This window comes from Castor canadensis, chromosome 14 (genome assembly GCF_047511655.1).
Source record: "Castor canadensis chromosome 14, mCasCan1.hap1v2, whole genome shotgun sequence".
In the NCBI taxonomy this organism is placed as follows: domain Eukaryota; kingdom Metazoa; phylum Chordata; class Mammalia; order Rodentia; family Castoridae; genus Castor; species Castor canadensis.
The window spans coordinates 10,521,166-10,540,531 of NC_133399.1; the positions used below are offsets into that span (position 1 = coordinate 10,521,166).

Genomic DNA, 19,366 nt, shown 5'->3' on the forward strand with positions numbered 1-19,366 from the left:
ACTTCCCACATGAACTGTAAATAAACACGCCAGCCTGAGAAAGTGGGTGTAGTGTCACCACCACCAGTGTGCTTGGATAGGGGAAAGCTTGTAACAGTGGCAGTCGTGCCCAGGAGAACTCTAACTAAACAAAGCCTGAGGAGCTAGGTGAGTGTTAAGCTCACTCCTGAGAGCTGCATAAATAAAGCCTCCAGCAACAGCAGACTGACAACAGTGGGCAGGTGAGTTAGAGCCTCAGACAGACATTCACAAAGCTGTCTCCAGACTCTTTTGTTTTTCTCTCTTCCTTTGATAAGACAACAACCGAACTATATCTGCATACTGAAAAACTTACCGAAACTGTATTGCATTTGAACTTGGGACACTTTGTGATGTTTTTTGTTGTTGTTCTTGTTCTTTTTTTGGTTTTTTTTTTTGCCATTTGATGAGACAACAAAAGAACTACTTCTGAGACACCATCTCCAGGATTGGAGGCTGAGGGACTAACGCCAAAATTATTAAGACTGAAATTTTATTGCATTTGAACTTGGAGATTTTTTTTCAATCCTCTGTCTCTCTAATGCCTGTTTAGCTTACTGTTGATTAGTACACTATCTCTCCCTGTTTATATCTTTGAAACTTTTTGTTTGTTTTCTTGTTTATTTGTTTTCCCTTTTTCTTTATCTTCTTTGCATTCCCTCTCCTCTCACCATTCCATTCTAAATATCACCATTGTTATTATTACAAGCTAGAAAATACTTAATTACACACAGTACAGGGACAGTAACAATACCAAGGGCAATGATGGGAACACAGAAAAAACAGGGAAACCAGATTCCCCACAGCAAAAACCAGACGGAAAAGAAGAAAACAGATACTCAGATCCAGACTCCAACAAAATGAAGATAAGTATGCCAAAGAACGCAATGAAGCCCACAAGAATAATCGGAAAGAAGAAATCCTACAAGTACTCAATGAGAATTTTATAGAGATGATACTGGATATGGTCAACCAAAATGTACAGGAGACACTCAAGAAATTTGAAGACAACAAAAACTGAGAATTTGAGAAAGCACAAGAAGAAATAAAAGAAACCATAGAAGCACTGTATAAACACCAAAGTGAAACAAAGAGCATGATTAATAAAGAGATAAATGAACTCAGGACAAAAATAGACAACATTAAAGAGGAAGTGACACAGGATATGGAAAACCTCAGAACAAAGAATGAAACAGAAATGCAAAACAAAATGGAAGGCCAATCCAGCAGACTAGAACAACAGAAGACAGAATCTCAGAACTCAAAGATGAAAAATCTACCATTAAATTTATATAAGAGGCCACGAATAGCCAAGGCAATATTCAGTCAAAAGAACAATGATGGAGGTATCACGATATCTGACTTCAAACTATATTACAAAGCAATAAGAATAATAACAGCATGTTACTGGCATTAAAACAGACATGAAGACCAGTGGAACAGAATGAGGACCCAGATATAAAGCCACACAACTATAATCAACTTGTCTTTGATGGAGAAAAGACAGCTTCTTCAACAAAAACTGCTGGGAAAACTGGTTAGCAGTCTGCAAAAAACTGAAACTAGATCCATGTATATCACCCTATACCAAGATTAACTCAAAATGGATCAAGGATCTTAATATCAGACCCCAAAGTCTAAAGTTGGTACAGGAAAGAGTGGGAAATACTCTGGAATTAATAGGTATAGGTAAGAACTTTCTCAATGGAACCCCAGCAGCACAGCAACAGAGAGATAGCATAGATGAATGGGACTTCATAAAACTAAAAAGCTTCAGCTCAACAAAAGAAATGATCTCTAAACTGAAGAGACCACCCACAGTGTGGGAGAAAATATTTGCCAGCTACACATCAGACAAAGGTCTGATAACCAGAATATATAGGGAACTTAAAAATCAAATTCTCCCAAAATTAATGAACCAAGAAAGAAATGGGCAAGTGAACTAAACAGAACTTTCTCAAAAGAAGAAATTCGAGTGGCCAAAAAACACATGAAAAAATGCTCTCCATCTCTTGCAATAAAGGAAATGCAAATTAAAATCACACTAAGATTCCACCTCAACCCTGTTAGAATAGCCATCATTAGCAACACCACTAACAACAGGTGTGGGTGAGGATGTGGGGAAAAAGGAACCCTCTTACACTGCTGGTGGGAATGTAGATTAGTACAACCACTCTGGAAAAAAATTTGGAGGCTATTTAAAAAGCTAAACATTGATCTAACATATGATCCAACAATACCACTCTTGGGGATATACCCGAAAGACTGTGACACAGGTTATTCCAGAGGTACCTGCATACCCATGTTTATTGCAGCACTATTCACAATAGCCAAGTTATGGAAAGAGCCAAGATGCCCCACTACTGATGAATGGATTAAGAATAGGTTGTATTTATACAAAATGGAATTTTATGCAGCCATGAAGAAGAACGAAATGTTATCATTTGCTGGTAAATGGATGGAATTGGAGAACATCATTCTGAGTGAGGTTAGCCTGCCCAAAAGACCAAAAATCGTATGTTCTCCCTCGTATGTGGACATTAGATCAAGGCTAAACACAACAAGGGGATTGGACTTTGATCACTTGATAAAGTGAGAGCACACAAGGAAGGTATGAGGATAGGTAAGACACCTAAAAAAACTAGATAGCATTTGTTGCCCTCAATGCAGAGAAACTAAAGCAGATACCTTAAAAGCAACTGAGTCCAATAGGAGAAGGGGACCAGGAACTAGAGAAAAGGTTAGTTCAAGAATAATTAACATAGAAGGTAACACACATGTACAGGATAGCAATGCAAGTCAACTCCCTGTATAGCTATCCTTATCTCAACTAGCAAAAACCCTTGGTCCTTCCTATTATTGCTTATACTCTCTCTTCAACAAAATTAGAGATAAGGGCCAAATAGTTTTTGCCGGGTAGTGAGGGGTAAAGGGGTTAAGGAAGGCAGTGGGGTGGGGTAATGGAGAGGGTAGGAGGAAGGGGTGAGAAATGACCCAAACATTGTATGCACATATGAATAAACAGACAAAAAAAACTTTATTGATACATCACCCTGTCATATTAAAATAAATAACAACAACAACAAAATGAGCCATGCACAGCTGCTCATGCCTAGAATTTATTTTGTCTATTTGGATCACAGACCTAAATGGAACACCTAAAAACCTAAACTTCCTAGTCTCTAAGGAAATGGGAAATTATTCTATCTTGTACCTTGGCTATATAAAGGAATTCTGGTATGACAAAAATGCAGGATCCACCAAAGATTTAGATACTGCAGGTTGCTGGCTTGGGTGAACCATGCCTGCTTTTCCTACCTCACAGGAATGGAGATCATGAGGAAATATGTCAAGAGAACCTATCTCAAAATCAACTTAACACAGGATTGGTGGAATAGCTCAAGGAGAAAGACTGGCTGTCTAGCAAGCAGGGGATATGTCACATATCCTCAGACAGCCTCAAAGCTGAAGGCACGCAGAAACTCTCAGCCTGGTATGCCTAGGAAGTGTAGCTATTCTAAGGATGGAAGTACCCGCATGTGAGAGTGAGAGTGGGACCAGGAGTTTAAGGGTCAGTGGAAACAGGCTGGGATGAAAAGTTAGGGCAGGTAAAGTGACACTTGGATGGGGTTCACTTTCTTGCTATTCAAGCAACCAAGAGATATTATGGTAAAGGATGTCCTCAGGTGCTGGACACAGATATAATTTCTACTCACTGTTTTCTATACAAAAAAAAAATCTTAGCCTACATGCAGCTTCCTGGAGGTGGCTGTTACCTGAGTGGTCAAGACACATTACCCTTGCCAAAGGACTAAACATGTGTTTGAATAGGGATTTCTACATCTTTCCTTGCAAGAGGAAAAGAAAAAATTTTAGAAAAATCATTATTTCAAAGTCCAAATTCGTATTTTATGGATGTAAAATGTTCAGGTGGCTACAAGATTACCACAGCTTTCAGCCATGTGCAAACAGTGCTTCTTTGTACAGGATGTTCAACAGTGCAGTGTCAGCCTACAGGAGGAAAAGCCAGGCTCATGGAAGGTTGCTTGTCTGGGAGAAAGCAGAACTACTAATGTTTAAAACTTCCTGAATTTATGTTTTCTCACAGAAAGCCTATAATTTAGTGACTCTCCAAGATAATGCAAACATATTTGATTTTGTGAGGCATAAAAAATGACCCTGTATTTTCTGTTACTTTTTCAGTAACATTTTGATTCTGGAAAAAAAATAAAAGGAAAACAATCTTGAATACAAAGTCTTGGGGGAAATGCAAACATAATACTAAAAGGAATCAAAACTTCAATTTTTCCAGGCACGACGCTGGTGGCTCATGTGTGTAGTCACACAGCAGGAGGGGAGCAGTTTAAAACCAGACCTGGACAAATAGTTCATGAGACCTTATCTCAAAAATCCCATCACAGAAAAGAACGGGGACAGTGTCTCAAGAAGTGAGAACACCTGGATACCAAGTGTGAGGACCTGAGTTCAAAACAACAACAAAAAATTCTAACAAAACAAAACTAGATAACTAGAAAAAAAACACTTTAATTGGATAGGAAGGCAGACATCAGAATGATCAGGGCTGGAAGCCAATCCGGGGAAACAGTTTGCCCAATGGTATCTCAAAAATCTTCACAAAAACCACTTGATGTAATGGCTTAAGGATTAGAGTGCCTGCCTAGGAAGCACCAGGCCTTGACTTTAAGACCCAGTTACACAGGGAAAAAAAACCAATTGCTTCTCAGTGAAGTGAGAGCATTCCCTGTGACTAAAAAGAGAGATAGACATCAGATGTTTGTAATTGCATTCTTGTAGACTGCTCGGAAAGAAAAACTAAACAGGAGTCAGGAAGGATAATTCAGTATGCACATAAATCAAACTTCTACCTTTTATTTTGAAATTTCAACAGGTAAATGAAGGAAAGAGATGGCATATATCCTTAGAAAGAACTCATTGTCACCAAGATTTGCGGGCTAAACAGATACATAAAATTCTACAATTTCAGTCTGAAGTCAGTGACTCATGCCTGTATTCCTAGCTATTCAGGAAGCAGAGATCGGGATTTGGGCTGGAAGCCAACATGGACAGTTTGCAAAACCCTATCTGGAATAAAACCATTATTAGAAAAGGGCTGGCAATGTGGATCAGGTAGCAAGAGCTCCTGCTTAGAAAGCTTGTGGCCCTGAGTTCAAACCCTGATACCACCAAAAAAAAAAATTCTCTATTTTCCAAATTACAGCTTTAAACATCCAAAAAACTACATATCCTAGTTATATCAAATTCCTAAAAACACTGAAGACCTTTGGACTAAGTAAGCTATAGGCCTGTGGAGTGGCTCAAGTGGAGAGCACTGGCCCTGCAAGCATGAAGCCCTGAGTTCAAACCCCAGTACCTACAAAAAAAAAAAAGGTCAGATGCTAAGTAAGCTATAGATTATCTAATATTATATAAGAGATCCTAGGTTCAGCAAGAAACAATACAAAATAAAGTTCAAAAGCAAGTGAAAATGAATATACATATTTAAAAGAAACAAAGTCAATGGTCAAAAGTGACAACAGTGTACAAGAAGACAAACAAACAAACAAGGTTAGCTGTGCTGATTGTAAAAAACCAATTAACCCAACTCTTAAGTTTCTCGCTTCTACCAGACCTCGTATCTCTGACCCACCCTTGGCCTGAACACTGTTTCTTCTGTACCATTACCTTAAAACAGACTGACGTCAGGAGGCCTATGTTCTATGATCCCAGAATCGATTTTGCTCCCTCCATCACGTCTTCCCCACACACATACTATCTACGAATCCTGTTAGCTCCTGCCTAGAGTGAACAGCCCTTTGACCGTCACTTTAGAGGATCTAAGGAACCTAAAACCTTAGCTTTCTACAAGAGAGTCTTAGACAAGGTCAGCTCAGAAGAGGCAGCAGCCACTAACACAACCTTGACACCCAGGCATAGGGAAAGCAGTTTTGACAGACAAAATCACCACTGGCTGAAAAATCCACAAGAGACACACAATAAACTGACAGTGACCTCTAGTCTTTACATCCTTTCTTGCCCTGGTTTTAACCTCTCTGTGACATATTCTGTCACCCAGTTGTGTGAATCTCCTGCCCTGTTGTTTTGTCACTCAGTTCTAAAGGCTGTACAAAGGCGAGTCCCAAAGTTCATGAGGATGTAAATAAAGTTGTCACTTTTATGTAGGACTTCCTCACAAATTATTGCAGTGGTTCTAAAGGGATCTTGTAAGGCACTGTCCTCTTCAGCTTTGACTTGCTTTTAATGATCCTCCCTGAGGAAACTCCAGTGACCCCCTAAATGCTTTCTTCTGTCACACAAAAAGCTGCCATACTCCATTTAAATACTGTCCCTTCTCCCCATTCATTTTTTGCTTCTTAAACCAGGTCCAGAATCAGTAAGAATGGTAACCATGACATCACAGTGGTTTGCACTTCAGGTTCCCTTCCCGGGATCCTGAAGATTTAGGAAAATTGGCGCCATGGAGAGACATGGGGATCCCACCCACAGTGGCCACGCACAGGAGCCAAGCACAAGGCAGGAGCAGCAAGGACTGCTGTCACTGTGATGTTTGTGCCATGTGGGGTCAAGCTGTCCACAGGGCACCAGGTGTCCAAGGAAGCCACTCACATCACAAAGGGGACAGACGCTGGTTCTGCTCAGGCCCAACCCCATCCTTGGGCCCAGAGTAGTGAAGGCTGCTGCTTCCAGCGGTTCCCCGGCCACTGCTCTGTGACCCCAGCTGAAATCTTACCATTTCCCGCTTTCCGGTATCATCCCTAGGCTCCTACAGTGAGAGGACACAGAAACATCCAAGCCTGGGACACCTGGAGCTTCTCAAAACAAAACCGGACTTTCAAATATGGTAGGTACTAAGTGGAGTGTCCTGCTCTGGGCAGTGAAGAGCTCCACATATTCAGGGTCTCCATTGCACAGCTCCTACCTAAGATCAGGGTTCCTCATTGGTTAGTGATAAAGGCCCCTCCCTACTCAAGCCTGAGTGACAGAAGACCCATCAGCTACCTGACTCTGCCAAATGCAGGTAAAGAATCCAATCACCATTCCCCAATTCAGGCTTCGTCCCCTTGGGTCTAATTGCATTTACTCAAATCATTCCAGACGTTCTAGACCAGGCACCTGCTTCTTACCACGTCTCAGTGATGTAGTATGTGGTCATTTGAAATCAGTACTTTTATTATTTTGTGGGGCTCTAGGTACGGATCAAGTACTGAAGTGCCTGCCTGAAAAAAATTGTGCTATCATAAATTAATCAGGCATTAATTTAGCAATGGAGGAATGAATTACATGTCTTTCTTTCTACTGATTACACTGTCTTTCCCACTTAAGTTAGGATGAATTTTTCTTTGGGGGTGTGGGCGTATTGACGTTTGAACTCAGGGATTCACAATTGCTAGGCAGGCTCTCTACTTCTTGAGTAATGCCTCCAAGCTCCAACTTGGCTTCTTTATGCTTTTGCCATTTTTAAATTCTATTTTGATTCCTTCTTACTCTGTACACTACTACTTTTACATAGGATATATTAGAGATATTTTTGTTCTCCTTTATTTGCCTTTTACCTCCAGGAATTTTTTAAAAATTCTGTACAGGTGTTTGAAAGGAATCTACCACTACAGACATAATTCCAGTCCATATTTTTCTACAAATTTTGAAGATGGAGTCTCATGAACCATTAGCCCATTTGGCGTTGAACTGAGATGTTCTCGCTATCAGCCTCCAAACTACCTCAAATTATGAGAGCCACTGTTGCCTGGCTACATTAGCAAGATTAGGATCTTAGGTGCAATTTTAGATGTTGGCTAAGTGAAGACTCTGCAACATGTCATCTACTCAGGATTTCTCAAAATAATAAGCATGCTAAATTATATCAAATTCAACAGGGGTGACTAGAAGCATTCCCACATAATTGAAATTGATACCACCTCCTTTCTGCATGTGTGTGCATGTGTGTATGGACAAACATATATGTATGTTTTTATGGTTGTGTATATACATACACACATATATACATACATATACACACACACTTTTTTTTGATGGATGTTGGGTTTGAACTTGGGACTTCATGCTTGTAAAACAGGTATGCTTCTATTTGAGCCACACCTCTATTCCACTTTGCTCTGTTTATTTTTGAGATGGGGTCTTGTGAACTATGCTCAGGCTACCCTGAACTGAGATCATCTCCATTACACACTGTAAAGTGGAAAGCATTACAGGCATAAGCCACTGGCACGTAACACACTGTTAAAATGTTGTATGTTAATGTCTTAGCTAGTCATTGGCTAAGCGGCTTTGAAGATCAACACTTCACTATTTCCTCCACTGCACAGGTGTACGAACATGTGATTCACTTCCATACACGAAAATCACCTTAATAATTTATCCTAAACAGAAATCTTTGTATCAGTCAGAGCTAGGCTGAGAGTTTTCAGATCTTTTATCTTCTACTTTTCCTTAGATAAATTTCTCTGATTTGGGGAAGATGGTGGGGGGAAACAGCTCTCCAAGCTTGACTTCCTGGAGAGGCTACCAGCATAGCCTGAAAGGAGGGGCACAGCATACAGGACAGCTTGAGTTCAAGGTATCCCTTGGGATCATCCCTCCACCAGTCTGCAGATGAGATCATCAGACAGAGTTTCTGTCTTTTATGGTCACTTCATGGAATACTTGGTTCAAGTAGAAAGGGAACAGGAGCAAAAATGTATCGGTGATACATGACAGGTAGAGACACATAGCCTTATGTTGGGGTGCAACACTAGGGAACAGAGAAATTGTCCTCCAGTTTGGAAGGCTGTCTGGAGTCTTCTGTCTGCTTATTCAAAGCACTTGGTCCTGTACTCAACTCAGGTGCCCCCTGCAGTTTCTCAATCTGTAGTGATTCTGCCCCTCATGACATCCCATGATACATGCACATGCCTGTAGAAATGTTTCATGATTTATGGGATTAGGGTTATTGTTACCTAGTAAGGTAATGCCAGAGTATATTTTTAGGTATTGGGGTTTGAACTTAGCGCCTCATGCTTGCTAGGCAAGGCACTCTACCACTTGAGCCATTTCATCAGCCCAATGGCAAGGATGCTGATACATCAGAGGACATGCCTGTAATCCTAATTACTCAGGAGACAGAGATCAGGAGGATCATGGTTAGATGTCAGCTCCAGGTTAATAGTTCAGGGGACCCTATCTTGAAAAAACCCATGGCAAAAAAGGGCTAGCAGAATGGCTCAAGTTGTAAGACAGCCGACCTAGCAAGCATGAGACCCTAACTTCAAACCTAATACTGCCAAAAAAATTCTCTACCTTTTAACACTGTTATAAACTATAAATGGACAATACAGAATATGTGCTTGAGAAGCAGTGTCTGCTCTTACTAGGGCAAAGATGCATTATTCAAAAGGGCTTTCCAAATAGAAACTTGTGTCTCACTTTCAGTCTTCTAATTCTGTGGGTTTTATAATGAGTATTACCTGGTTCTGACATACACTATGCTGAGCCATAATGAGCCATGTGGATTAAGTCCTGGAAAACCAGAAATGATTCATCTAAGGACAAAGATGACTCATTCATGAAGCACTGTGAACAAGGAATGCTTTGCCACATGCTCAGGTTCTGACTCTGTGTGTTTGAGAATTACTATGACTTATTACTTTGCCGTTCTGTACACAGGCTCATAATTGAGATTAAGCAGTAGAAAAGCACAACCTGTTCTCCCAGGGTGAGAGGTGCATCATTTACAAGGTGCTTTCCAAGAATGGATGCTTGTGGCACACCCACGGTTCTGAACAGGGGAATTTAGAATTGCTATTTCATGTCCACTGATGTACTGGACATAGGGGCAGAGAGTAAGAGCGAAGGAGCAGTTGAAAATATGCATCTGTAGAGTGGACTTAAACCAAATGAAATGGCAAGCATGAATAAATTCCCCTTTCAGTTATTTCAGACAGATAAATGGTTAAAATAACAAAAAAGTAATTAACACAAAGACATGATTTAATTAAATTTCCAACAATTTACTCTAGCAAGTGTGAGGCCCTAGTTCAAATCCACGAATTGCCAAATATCCCCCAAAAGTACATAAAAATGAATGCTTTCACCATACAAGAAAAAAAATCTAGGTTTACAAATGGATCAGCATGGTTCAAAATGAAAGGAGAAAAGACCCATAAAACTACAACCTATTTTGAATAAAAGGACAGAATGAAGTCACCTCAAAATATCTTTTCAAGGGAGAAAATAAGAAATAATTAGTCCAAAGATTTGCTTTAAGAATGAGCCACTAGTAGGTACCACTCACAACTGTAATTTTACTTACTTGGGAGACATAGATCCAGAAGGATCAAGGTTCAAGGAAAGGTCAAGAAAATAGTTTCAGGGACTCCATTTCCAAAACAACCAGACCAAAATGGACTGGAGGAGTGGCTCAAGCTCATGGTTTGCAAGCTGAAGCCCTGAATTCAAACCTCTGAGCCAACAACAACCACAACTTGAGTGGCTCAAGTAGGAGGGTGACTCCCTAGCAAGTGCAGGGACCTGAGTGCAAACTCAAGTACTGCAAAAATAAATAAATCAATTAAGAGCTACTAGGCTGCAAACATGGCTGAAGAGGTACAGTGCATACACAGCAAGCATGAGCCTCTAAGTAAAATAATCCCAGTAGGACCAAAAAACATTCAGCAATACACTTAGAGTTTTTATAACATTTCATTTTGCTTGTACAATTTCTAGAACATTCTAAATAATTCTAGCTCTAAGACTTGTGATTCTAAATGATGAGGGATTTTTAGTGTTATTGAATTACTAACCTGGCCTAGATACCAAGAATACAGTTTATGGAGAAAGGGAAATAAAGCTTTATTAATTCGGCAGGTACACTCATGACTGCAGCGATGCAGTAAACCAAAGGGAATTCTAGTTTTTGGGAAAGCCCAGGAATTTGGGCTTCTGAGTCTTTCCTGGATTACTGTCACTTCTCAGAAACTACATGTCTAGTTCCCAAAGGCTCAGTCTTTCCTCATATTGAGAGGAGGAGCATGGTGATGCAGAAGAAAACCAAAAAGGGTATGATAAGCATGATTCACTGAGTAATGCTGGCTAATAATTAGGAAATAAACTAAAATTATACTTGGCAGAATTTTTTTTGGAGTTACTGGGACTGAAACTCAGGGCCTCGGGCTTATTAGGTAGGTGCTCTAAAACTTGAGCCTCTCTGCCAGTCCTTTTTCATATTGGGTATTTTCAAGATAGGATCTCTTGAATTATTTGATTGGGTTGGCTTGGAACCTCCATCCTCTTGATCTCATACTCCAGAGTAACGAGAATTATAGAAGTGACACACCAGTGCCTGGCATCCTGAACATTCATGGAAATCTTTTCCCTTTACAACTGGGACATCAAAGTATTTGTTTTAAATGACAACTTTGTCGTAATTGTTCATTAAAAACTTTTGATCTGAGTGCATTCTTACAATTTGCGAAGTGAAGATTTTGCAACATCCCTTCTACTGAGGATTTCTCAACACACTATGCTATTTTATGTGCTTGAATTCAACAGTGCTGACTGGAGGCTTTCCCACAGTCTACATGATAGCCACTTCCATTCCCTATGCAGTGTCAATTTGCTAGAAAGATCATGTCATAATGAGGCCTTTCCACATTCTGTCTTTAAGAATTGTCTCCTGCATGGGTCCTCACATGTTTCTTAAGGGAACCAGAACAAATGAAGGATTTTCCACATTGCTTGCATTCATAGGGTTTTTCACCAGTGTGTGATCATTCATGTGTTTGAAGATTACTCTGCCAAATGAAAGCTTTGCCACATTTCTCACATACATAGGGCATCTCCCAACTGTCATTCATGTGCTCATATCACTTAAAGAATGAAGGCTTTCCCACGTTGCTTACAAACATAGGGTTTCTCCCCACTGTGAATTTTTTCATGTTTTCAAACTTGAGTAATAGAGAAGAAGGCATTCCCACATTCCTTACTTACACAGGGTTTCTCTCCAGTGTTTAGTCTTTCATGCATCTCAATGTCATTAGAGGAAGTAAAGGCTTTTCCACAGTGCATACATACATAGGGTTTGTCCCCACTGCGAGTCATTGCATGTGAGTTAAGGGAAATGCAATAAAGGAATGCTTTACCACACTGCTTACATAGCCAAGGTTTCTCTCCAGTGAGAATAATTTTATGCTTTTTTAAGTGACTGACACAACTGAAAACTTTCCACATTGCATACACATATAGGATTTCTTCTGTGAGTTATGTCATGCTTTTGTAGAGAACTGGAACAAACACAGACTTTTCCACATTGCTTACAACTGTAGGGTTTCTTTCCACTGTGCATCACTGCATGAAATCAGAGGGAACTGGAATCAGTAAAAGCCTTCCCACAAGATGACATAGTGCTTCTATACTGTGTGGATTCTTTCATGTGTTAGAAGAGACCTGGAATCAGTAATAGCTTTTCCACAATGTTTACAGGCAAAGGGCTTCACTCCTGTGTGAATTCTTCCATGTGTCTGAAGGGAATCAGAATGAATAAAGGCGTTCCTGCATTCCTTACATACACAGGGTTTCCCTCTGTTGAGATCTTGTTGATGCCTTTGGAAGACACAAACACTTCCTCACTCTGCTGACATTCCTGTGGTTTCTCCCTAGTGTGAGTCCTGTCCTGTATATGACTGGAACTGAGTCATCTAAAAGTGTCATCACACAGTTTATTGTCATAGGGTTTCTCTACAGGGAGAGCCATGTTACACTTCTGGAGGAACTTGGGAGATGTGGAGGCTTGCTCACATATCTTATGTTCATACAGCTTCTCTTCATATTCCTGACACTCATCTGGTTTGTGTCCCATAAGATTTCTGTGGGGGACATTTACTGATGAATGAGCAATGAGGACTTTTTCACATAGGTGGTTTTTACATGGTGTTCCTCCTAGATAAGTTTTCTGTTTCACAATATGCACTTGAATCTGGTTGAGAAACTGAACACAATGACTACTTGCATTACATTCAAAGAATTTCTCCAACACTGCACTTCTGTAAAAAATGAGGACAGCATTATTTATTTATTTATTCATTCATTTAGGTGTTACTAGGGTTTAACTCAGAGCCTCATGCTTGCTAGGTATTCTATGTAGGCACTCCAATACTTGAGCCATGCTACCAGGCCAGTTTTATGTTGTGTATTTGCAAGATTGGGTTTCCTGAACAATTTGCCCAGAATGGACAAATTTCCAAGACTCCAAAATCAAAACAGGGAAGCCCTCTTTGCTCATGGGTCACTCCAGTTTCTCTTTGTATCCTGGGACTCTAGGAACGCTATAACAAATTCCTATCACTTAGAGCACACACAGAGGGAACACTAACTGTTCTGAGACTGCATATTCTTCCATGTGCTGGAGAGAAAAGTTTCATTATTCCTGATACCTGGGAAACCTTGTTTAGATGGATAACTCATTGGCCTACCTATAAAGGTGGCATGATTTTCTCAGTTGAGCAAAGAAGATGTTGTTTGTTCATCAACTATTCTCCCTCTGTATGTTTGCAGTGTTCTCACGTGCTCATTAGATGCAGCATACTGGTTAGAGCACTAATAATTTCTGTAGGATGAAATACCATGCTGGTTTAACAGATATTATTTAATGCATCCTTGTAACTTGTTTCTTAAAGCCTGGCACTAGGGGCTCACACATTTAATTCTAGCTACTCAGTAGGCAGAGATCAGTAGGATCAAAGTGTGGAATCACCCTGGGCAAATAGTTTGGGAGACCCTATTTCAAAAATAACAAACACAAAAAAGCACAGGTGGACTGGCGGAACTGGTACAGTGTCTGTCTAGAAAGCATGAGACCCTGAGTTCAAGAGCCAGTACTGCCCAAAACAAGAACAAAACAACTAAAAATGAAACAACTTGCTTCTAATGGAACTGAGTACATTTTCTGGGACTAAACTGAGAGATAGAAATTGGACATTTGTATGTGTCTTCTTATAAACTACTTTTAATGAAAAGCTAGACAGGACTACTGAAGGACAAGTCACTATGCCCATAAACAAAAACTATAGCTTTTTTTTGGAATGTCAACAAATAAAACAAATGGAGGGATGGCACATTTTTTAGAAACAGCTCACTATTACCAAGATTTGTCAGCTACACAGATACATGAAATTCTGTAACACAGCTTTCAACAGTCCAAAAAATAAAAAACAAAAAACTAACCAATGAAACAAAAAACTTTATCAAACTTACTATGTATAATAAATGCCTGATTAACACTGAAAATCCTTAGAATAAGAAAGTGTTTTCTAGCTATGTGCCAGTGGCTCATGCCTGTATACTAGCTACTCAGGAGGCAGAGATCAGAAGGATTTTGTTTCAAAGCCAGCCTGGGTAAATAGTTCCACTAGACCCTATCTTCAAAAACCCTTCACAAAATTAGGGCTGGTGGAGTACCTCCAGATGAAGTCCCTGGGTTCAAGCTCCAGTACCACAAAAAAAAGTGTTAGCTATTGTAAAAATCAATAAAACACTACCCTGGGTTCAGTACCCAGGAACATAAAATAAATAAGGTTTCACAGTATATGAACACATGTATTTAGAAGGAACAAGAACAACAAAATCTATGTCAGTGGTGATAAGTGACATAACTGTGTACAAGAAGAAAATCCCAGAGGACCCACAAAACAGTTCTAGAATTTCTGAGCTTAATTTACAAAAATCCATGGTTTTAGCCAGTCACCATTAGACTGGGCCTGTAATTGTAGCTTCTCTGGAAGCAGAGATCAGAAGCAGGGAAGTTCAAAGTCAACCCAGGAAAATCTTCAACAGACCTATGTGGAAAAAATATCAAACACAGAAAAATAGGCTGGTAGAGTGCCTCGAGGACTACAGTGCTTGCCTAGTAAGTGTGAGTTGAAACAGCAGTACCGCCAAATTAAAAAAAATCATGGATTTGTTATTATCCACTATAAACAGCTAATCTTGAAATAAATTTTTTGGCACCCATGGTGTTTGAACTTAGGACCTCCCAATAGCTGGGAAGGCACTATATAACTTAAGCCACTCCAACAGCCCCTAAACTTGAAATAAAAGCAGAAGACATTTATATAGCATTGAGAGACAGGCATTGTGATACTGGCATGTTTTTTAGTAGCATTGCTATTTGTTCAGGATTGGTTTGTCTGCTTGGGGCTTTTTGTACTTCCATAGAAATCTTAGGATGATTTTTTTCTATTCCTGTGAGGAATATCATTGGGATGTCAATGGAGTTGCATGGAAACTGTAGATCCCCTTTAGTAATATAGCCACTGTCACTGCACAAATTTTGCCCCTCCGTAAACCTGGTTGGGTGATCTTATCATTTTGCTCTGTATTCTTTAATTTCTTTTGTGGGGTTTGAACTCAGGGCCTCACGGTTTCTTGGCAGGTGCTATAAATACTTGAGCCACTCTGCACACCAAGTCAATGTATCTTCTATAAACCCTACTATTTGTATTCTTTCTCCTGGTAGTTTTGGCAGATGGCTTCTTCCCTTGAATTTGTTCATTTTCTCCAGGTTTATGAGCATGGAATTGTTCATGATGTCCCTTTAGGGTCTCTTTCAAGCCCATGCTATCATTACCAGAAGCCTTCCCTTCATGAGCACAATTAATAATTTGTGTGTTCTGTTCTTTTTTACTGATCTTGCCTAAGCAGTTGTTATTTATGGAAAGTCAGCTTTTGGATTTATTGATTTCCAATCTGCAAAGTTATTGATATGTTTGCTAATCATTATTTCAGGGAACTTGATTTACCCTTTCACAGTTTCTCTTAAAGAAGAAGTTTACATTATTACACTTTGTTCTTTTCTCTCTTCTACAATATTCATTTCTTGATTTAGATTTCCCCAAACACTGTATTTTCTGAACACTAGGAATTTTCACTAGTTACAATAAACTTTGACTCTGAATACTATGAATTTTGAACTCAGTATTCCATGCTTGGTTAGGCAGGAACTCTGCCACATCAGCCACTCTGCCAGTGCTTTTTGTGTTGGATATTTTCAAGAGAGTGATTCCCAAACTGTTTGCCTGGGATTAGCTTTGAATCTTGATCCTCCTAATGTCGCCTCCTGAGTAGCTAGGATTACAGGTGTGGCCACCAGGACCAACTTTTTCTGTTTTTCAGATACTGTGGTTTGAACTGAGGACTTCATGGTTGCTGTGCAGGTGAATGCCATTTGATCCAGGCTTCCAGCCCTTCCATTGCTGTTTATCGAAACAATTGCTGTCTGATGTTTACTGTTTGGGTTTCTGGAGGTGAAACTTTCAAATTATGGTGTCCTCTGAAACTAGATCTCATCTAGTTTTTACCTCCCTTTAGACATGAGCAGTTTCATCAAACACAGTTCAAATTTTCCTTTCCTTCTTGTCCTTGTGGATTTCTGATCCAGTAAGCCGTGACTCCCTGGGATGATCTCTTTACCTCACTACTTAGGGGACAGTTCCTTGCCTAGTGACCTTAGTTGTCCTTGATATTTGTTTAAGCTCCCCATGTTTTTATGTATTTATATCTTATGGACTTAGACTTTTTATTATTCCCTTTTCTCTGCTCCATTAGGATATGAAGTATACCTCCCTTCTAAATTGTTTTGGTGATTCCCCAGTGGTAGCAGTAGTCATTTACAATGCCCCTAAATCCAGGTTAAAATAATACTGTGCTGTGTCAGCAGCAGGGCAAAAGCCATAGAATGTTCCTGACTCCTCCTTCCCACCACATAGGTTTTGTGTTTAGTATTGTATCTTGAGTTAATTATATTTGTGCCATTTTCATTGTATTTTGATTCATTTGCTTTATTCTGGAAGATAATCCTTTTTGGGGGGTTGGGACTGGTGTTTCTGCTAAGGACTTTGAGCATCCAGAGCAGGTGCCTTACCCCTTGAGGACAGTTCCAACCCATTTTGTTCTGCTTTATTTTGGAGATGGGGTCTCAAACTATCTGCTTGGTCTCAAACCTCCCAATCTCAACTTCCCAAGTAACTAGGATTACAAGTGTAATCCACTGTCACTTGGGCAAGGTAATACATTCTTTTAAGTTTTTGGAGGTACTGGAGTTTTGAACTCAGGGCCTCACATTTGCTAGGCAGATGCTCTACCAGTTGAACCACTCTGCCAGTCCTTGTTTTGTTGGGAATTTTCCAGATAGAGTCTTGTGAACTATTAGCCTGGACCATCTCTGAACTACAATCCTTGTGATCTCTGTCTCCTAAGTAGGTAGGATTACAGGTTTGAGCCATGAGTACCCAGATAAGCTAACAGTTTTATATTGCATGTATTGTAGATATTTTGCTCTACTTTGTTGTCTTTCACCTCCACTATTTATAAGATTTAAATTTCCCCCATCCAATTTTTATCCTTAATTTTTTCTTATGAATAAATTTTTATTACATGTAAAACACCAAACTCCAGGCCATATACAATAGGAAGTTAAATGTGAAAGTACAAAAAAAAGGATGCACCATGCAGTGGTTCCCACTGTCAGTAGCAGATGTTCATACAAGGATGATGGGGCACTGAATGTGGAAAGATATCAATGAAGACATGCAGATTCACACTGTGACTTTCTAAAGTGAAGATAAACACCCACACCAGCTTCTATGCTATGCCCCATGCCATGATCTCTTTTCCTTGTACACCTTATTTTTAACTCTAAATGAACTTTCACTGTTTGACCCGTAACTTCTCTCACAAGCATAGAAGCATCAGCACAGGAAGCACTGCTTTAATCATTCCTCTTAGACAAGAGTAAAAAGCATCAAGATTAGTTCTCAAATAAGTGTCTACAGCCTAAAAAGGAGGCTGATGAGAACGTAAAAATATTATCAGAGATGTGGTCATGACAGTGCAGATCTGTAATCCCATCCCATGAGAGCCTGGGGTCATATGATTGTAAGTTCAAGACTGGTCTGAGCTACAGTGTAAGACCTTGTCTCAAAACAAAGACTTCAGCCAGAACCATATTCTCCAAGGAGTTTGAGGGGAATAGTCGTGCTGACTTCCTTCATAAGTCTGTAGCTGGACAATTTACCTAAACACATTGATCTACTTGGACTCAAAGAGATTTAAAGAGAAGTACTATACAGTTTCCCAAGGAGAATGTGCATTTATATATTTTAATTGAGATAAGGAAGGACAATGATTTATGCTATGTCTCATGTTATTTTCTTGATGTTCCAACAGTAGGAAAGTGACTGTACTTGAGAGAAATGTCTTGCATTTTCTGTGTGACCTCGTGCTGGTAGTGATGTTTTTGATGCTATGCTCCACAGTGTACTGGAGTGTGTCACCAGTGTCAGGCATCTGTGAGCATTTTGTGGTTGTCTTTTCCTGTTACAACAGGGAGATCAAAGTATTTGTTTTAAATGACAACTTTGCTGTCTTTTTTACATTAAAAAGTTTTCATCTTGGGTGCGTTCTTACATGAAGACTTTGTAACACTTCTTCTAGTGTGGACTTCTCACCACAGTATGCAATTTTATGTTCCTCAATTCAACAGGGATGACTAGAGACTTTCCCAAAGTTTACATGGTATCTTCTTTTCCTAACCATTGTCCTATCTGCTAGAAAGTTCATGTGATAATGGGGCCTTTCCACATTCTGTACTTAGGAATTGTCTCCTGTATGAGTCCACCCATGCCTCTTAAAGGAACCAGAACAAATGAAGGACTTTCCACATTGTTTGCATTTATATTTTCTCACCAGCGTGTATTCACTCATGTCTTCAAAGGTTATTCTGCCAAATAAAGGTTTGCCACATTGCTCGCATACAAAGAGCCTCTCTGCACTGTGACACTGTTTCTGTACTCAAATGTCAATTAAAGAAATGAAGGATTTCCCACGTTGCTTCTATAAATAAGGTTTCTACCCCCTGTGAATATGTTCATGCTTCGAACTTGAGTCAAATACAAGGCTTTTCCCCTATGCTTATATACATAAGATGTCTCTCCAGTGTTGATCCTTTCATGTATTTCAATGTAACCAGAAGTACTGGAGGCTTTCCCACACTGTTTACATTTCTGTGGTTTCTCTCTAGCAGTTCTTTTGTGTGTTTCACCAGAACTCTGACATCCAAAGGTGTCATTATGGTTTACTGTCATACAGTCTTTCTACAGTGAGAGCCATGTCATGCTTCTGAAGGCAATGGAGAGACCTGGATGCTTGCTCACGTTTCTTATGTTCATACAGGTTCTCTGCATATTATGGATAGTCATCTCATTTGTGTCCTGTAAGGGTTGTCTGAGGGACAGTCATAAGTTCATAGGTTGCTTCCTGGACA

General features: G+C 39.7%; 2 protein-coding genes across 26 annotated transcripts in view; one reads left to right on the forward strand and one right to left on the reverse strand.

Annotated features, from left to right (window-relative positions):
- Window positions 1-19,366, reverse strand: part of LOC109678387 (uncharacterized) — a 128,238-nt gene that overhangs the window by 47,442 nt on the left and 61,430 nt on the right. Inside the window, exon 10 of one of the 25 annotated variants that reach the window (XR_012441274.1) lies at window positions 4,893-13,091. The exons of the other annotated variants lie outside the window; for them this stretch is intronic. The gene's annotated coding sequence lies outside the window, so the exon portion shown is untranslated. Of the gene's footprint in view, window positions 1-4,892; window positions 13,092-19,366 lie in introns of those variants that run through there. 25 annotated transcript variants of the gene reach the window in all.
- Window positions 3,851-4,091, forward strand: LOC141416487 (small ribosomal subunit protein eS27-like). The gene has a single exon (XM_074053462.1). It carries the CDS (start codon window positions 3,930-3,932, stop codon window positions 4,089-4,091), a length of 162 nt encoding a protein of 53 aa, XP_073909563.1. The 5' UTR covers window positions 3,851-3,929.

Excerpts from the sequence above, each read along its gene's own strand:
- LOC141416487 (XM_074053462.1), top strand. The coding sequence starts at position 3,930 with ATGGATGTAAAATGTTCAGGTGGCTACAAGATTACCACAGCTTTCAGC.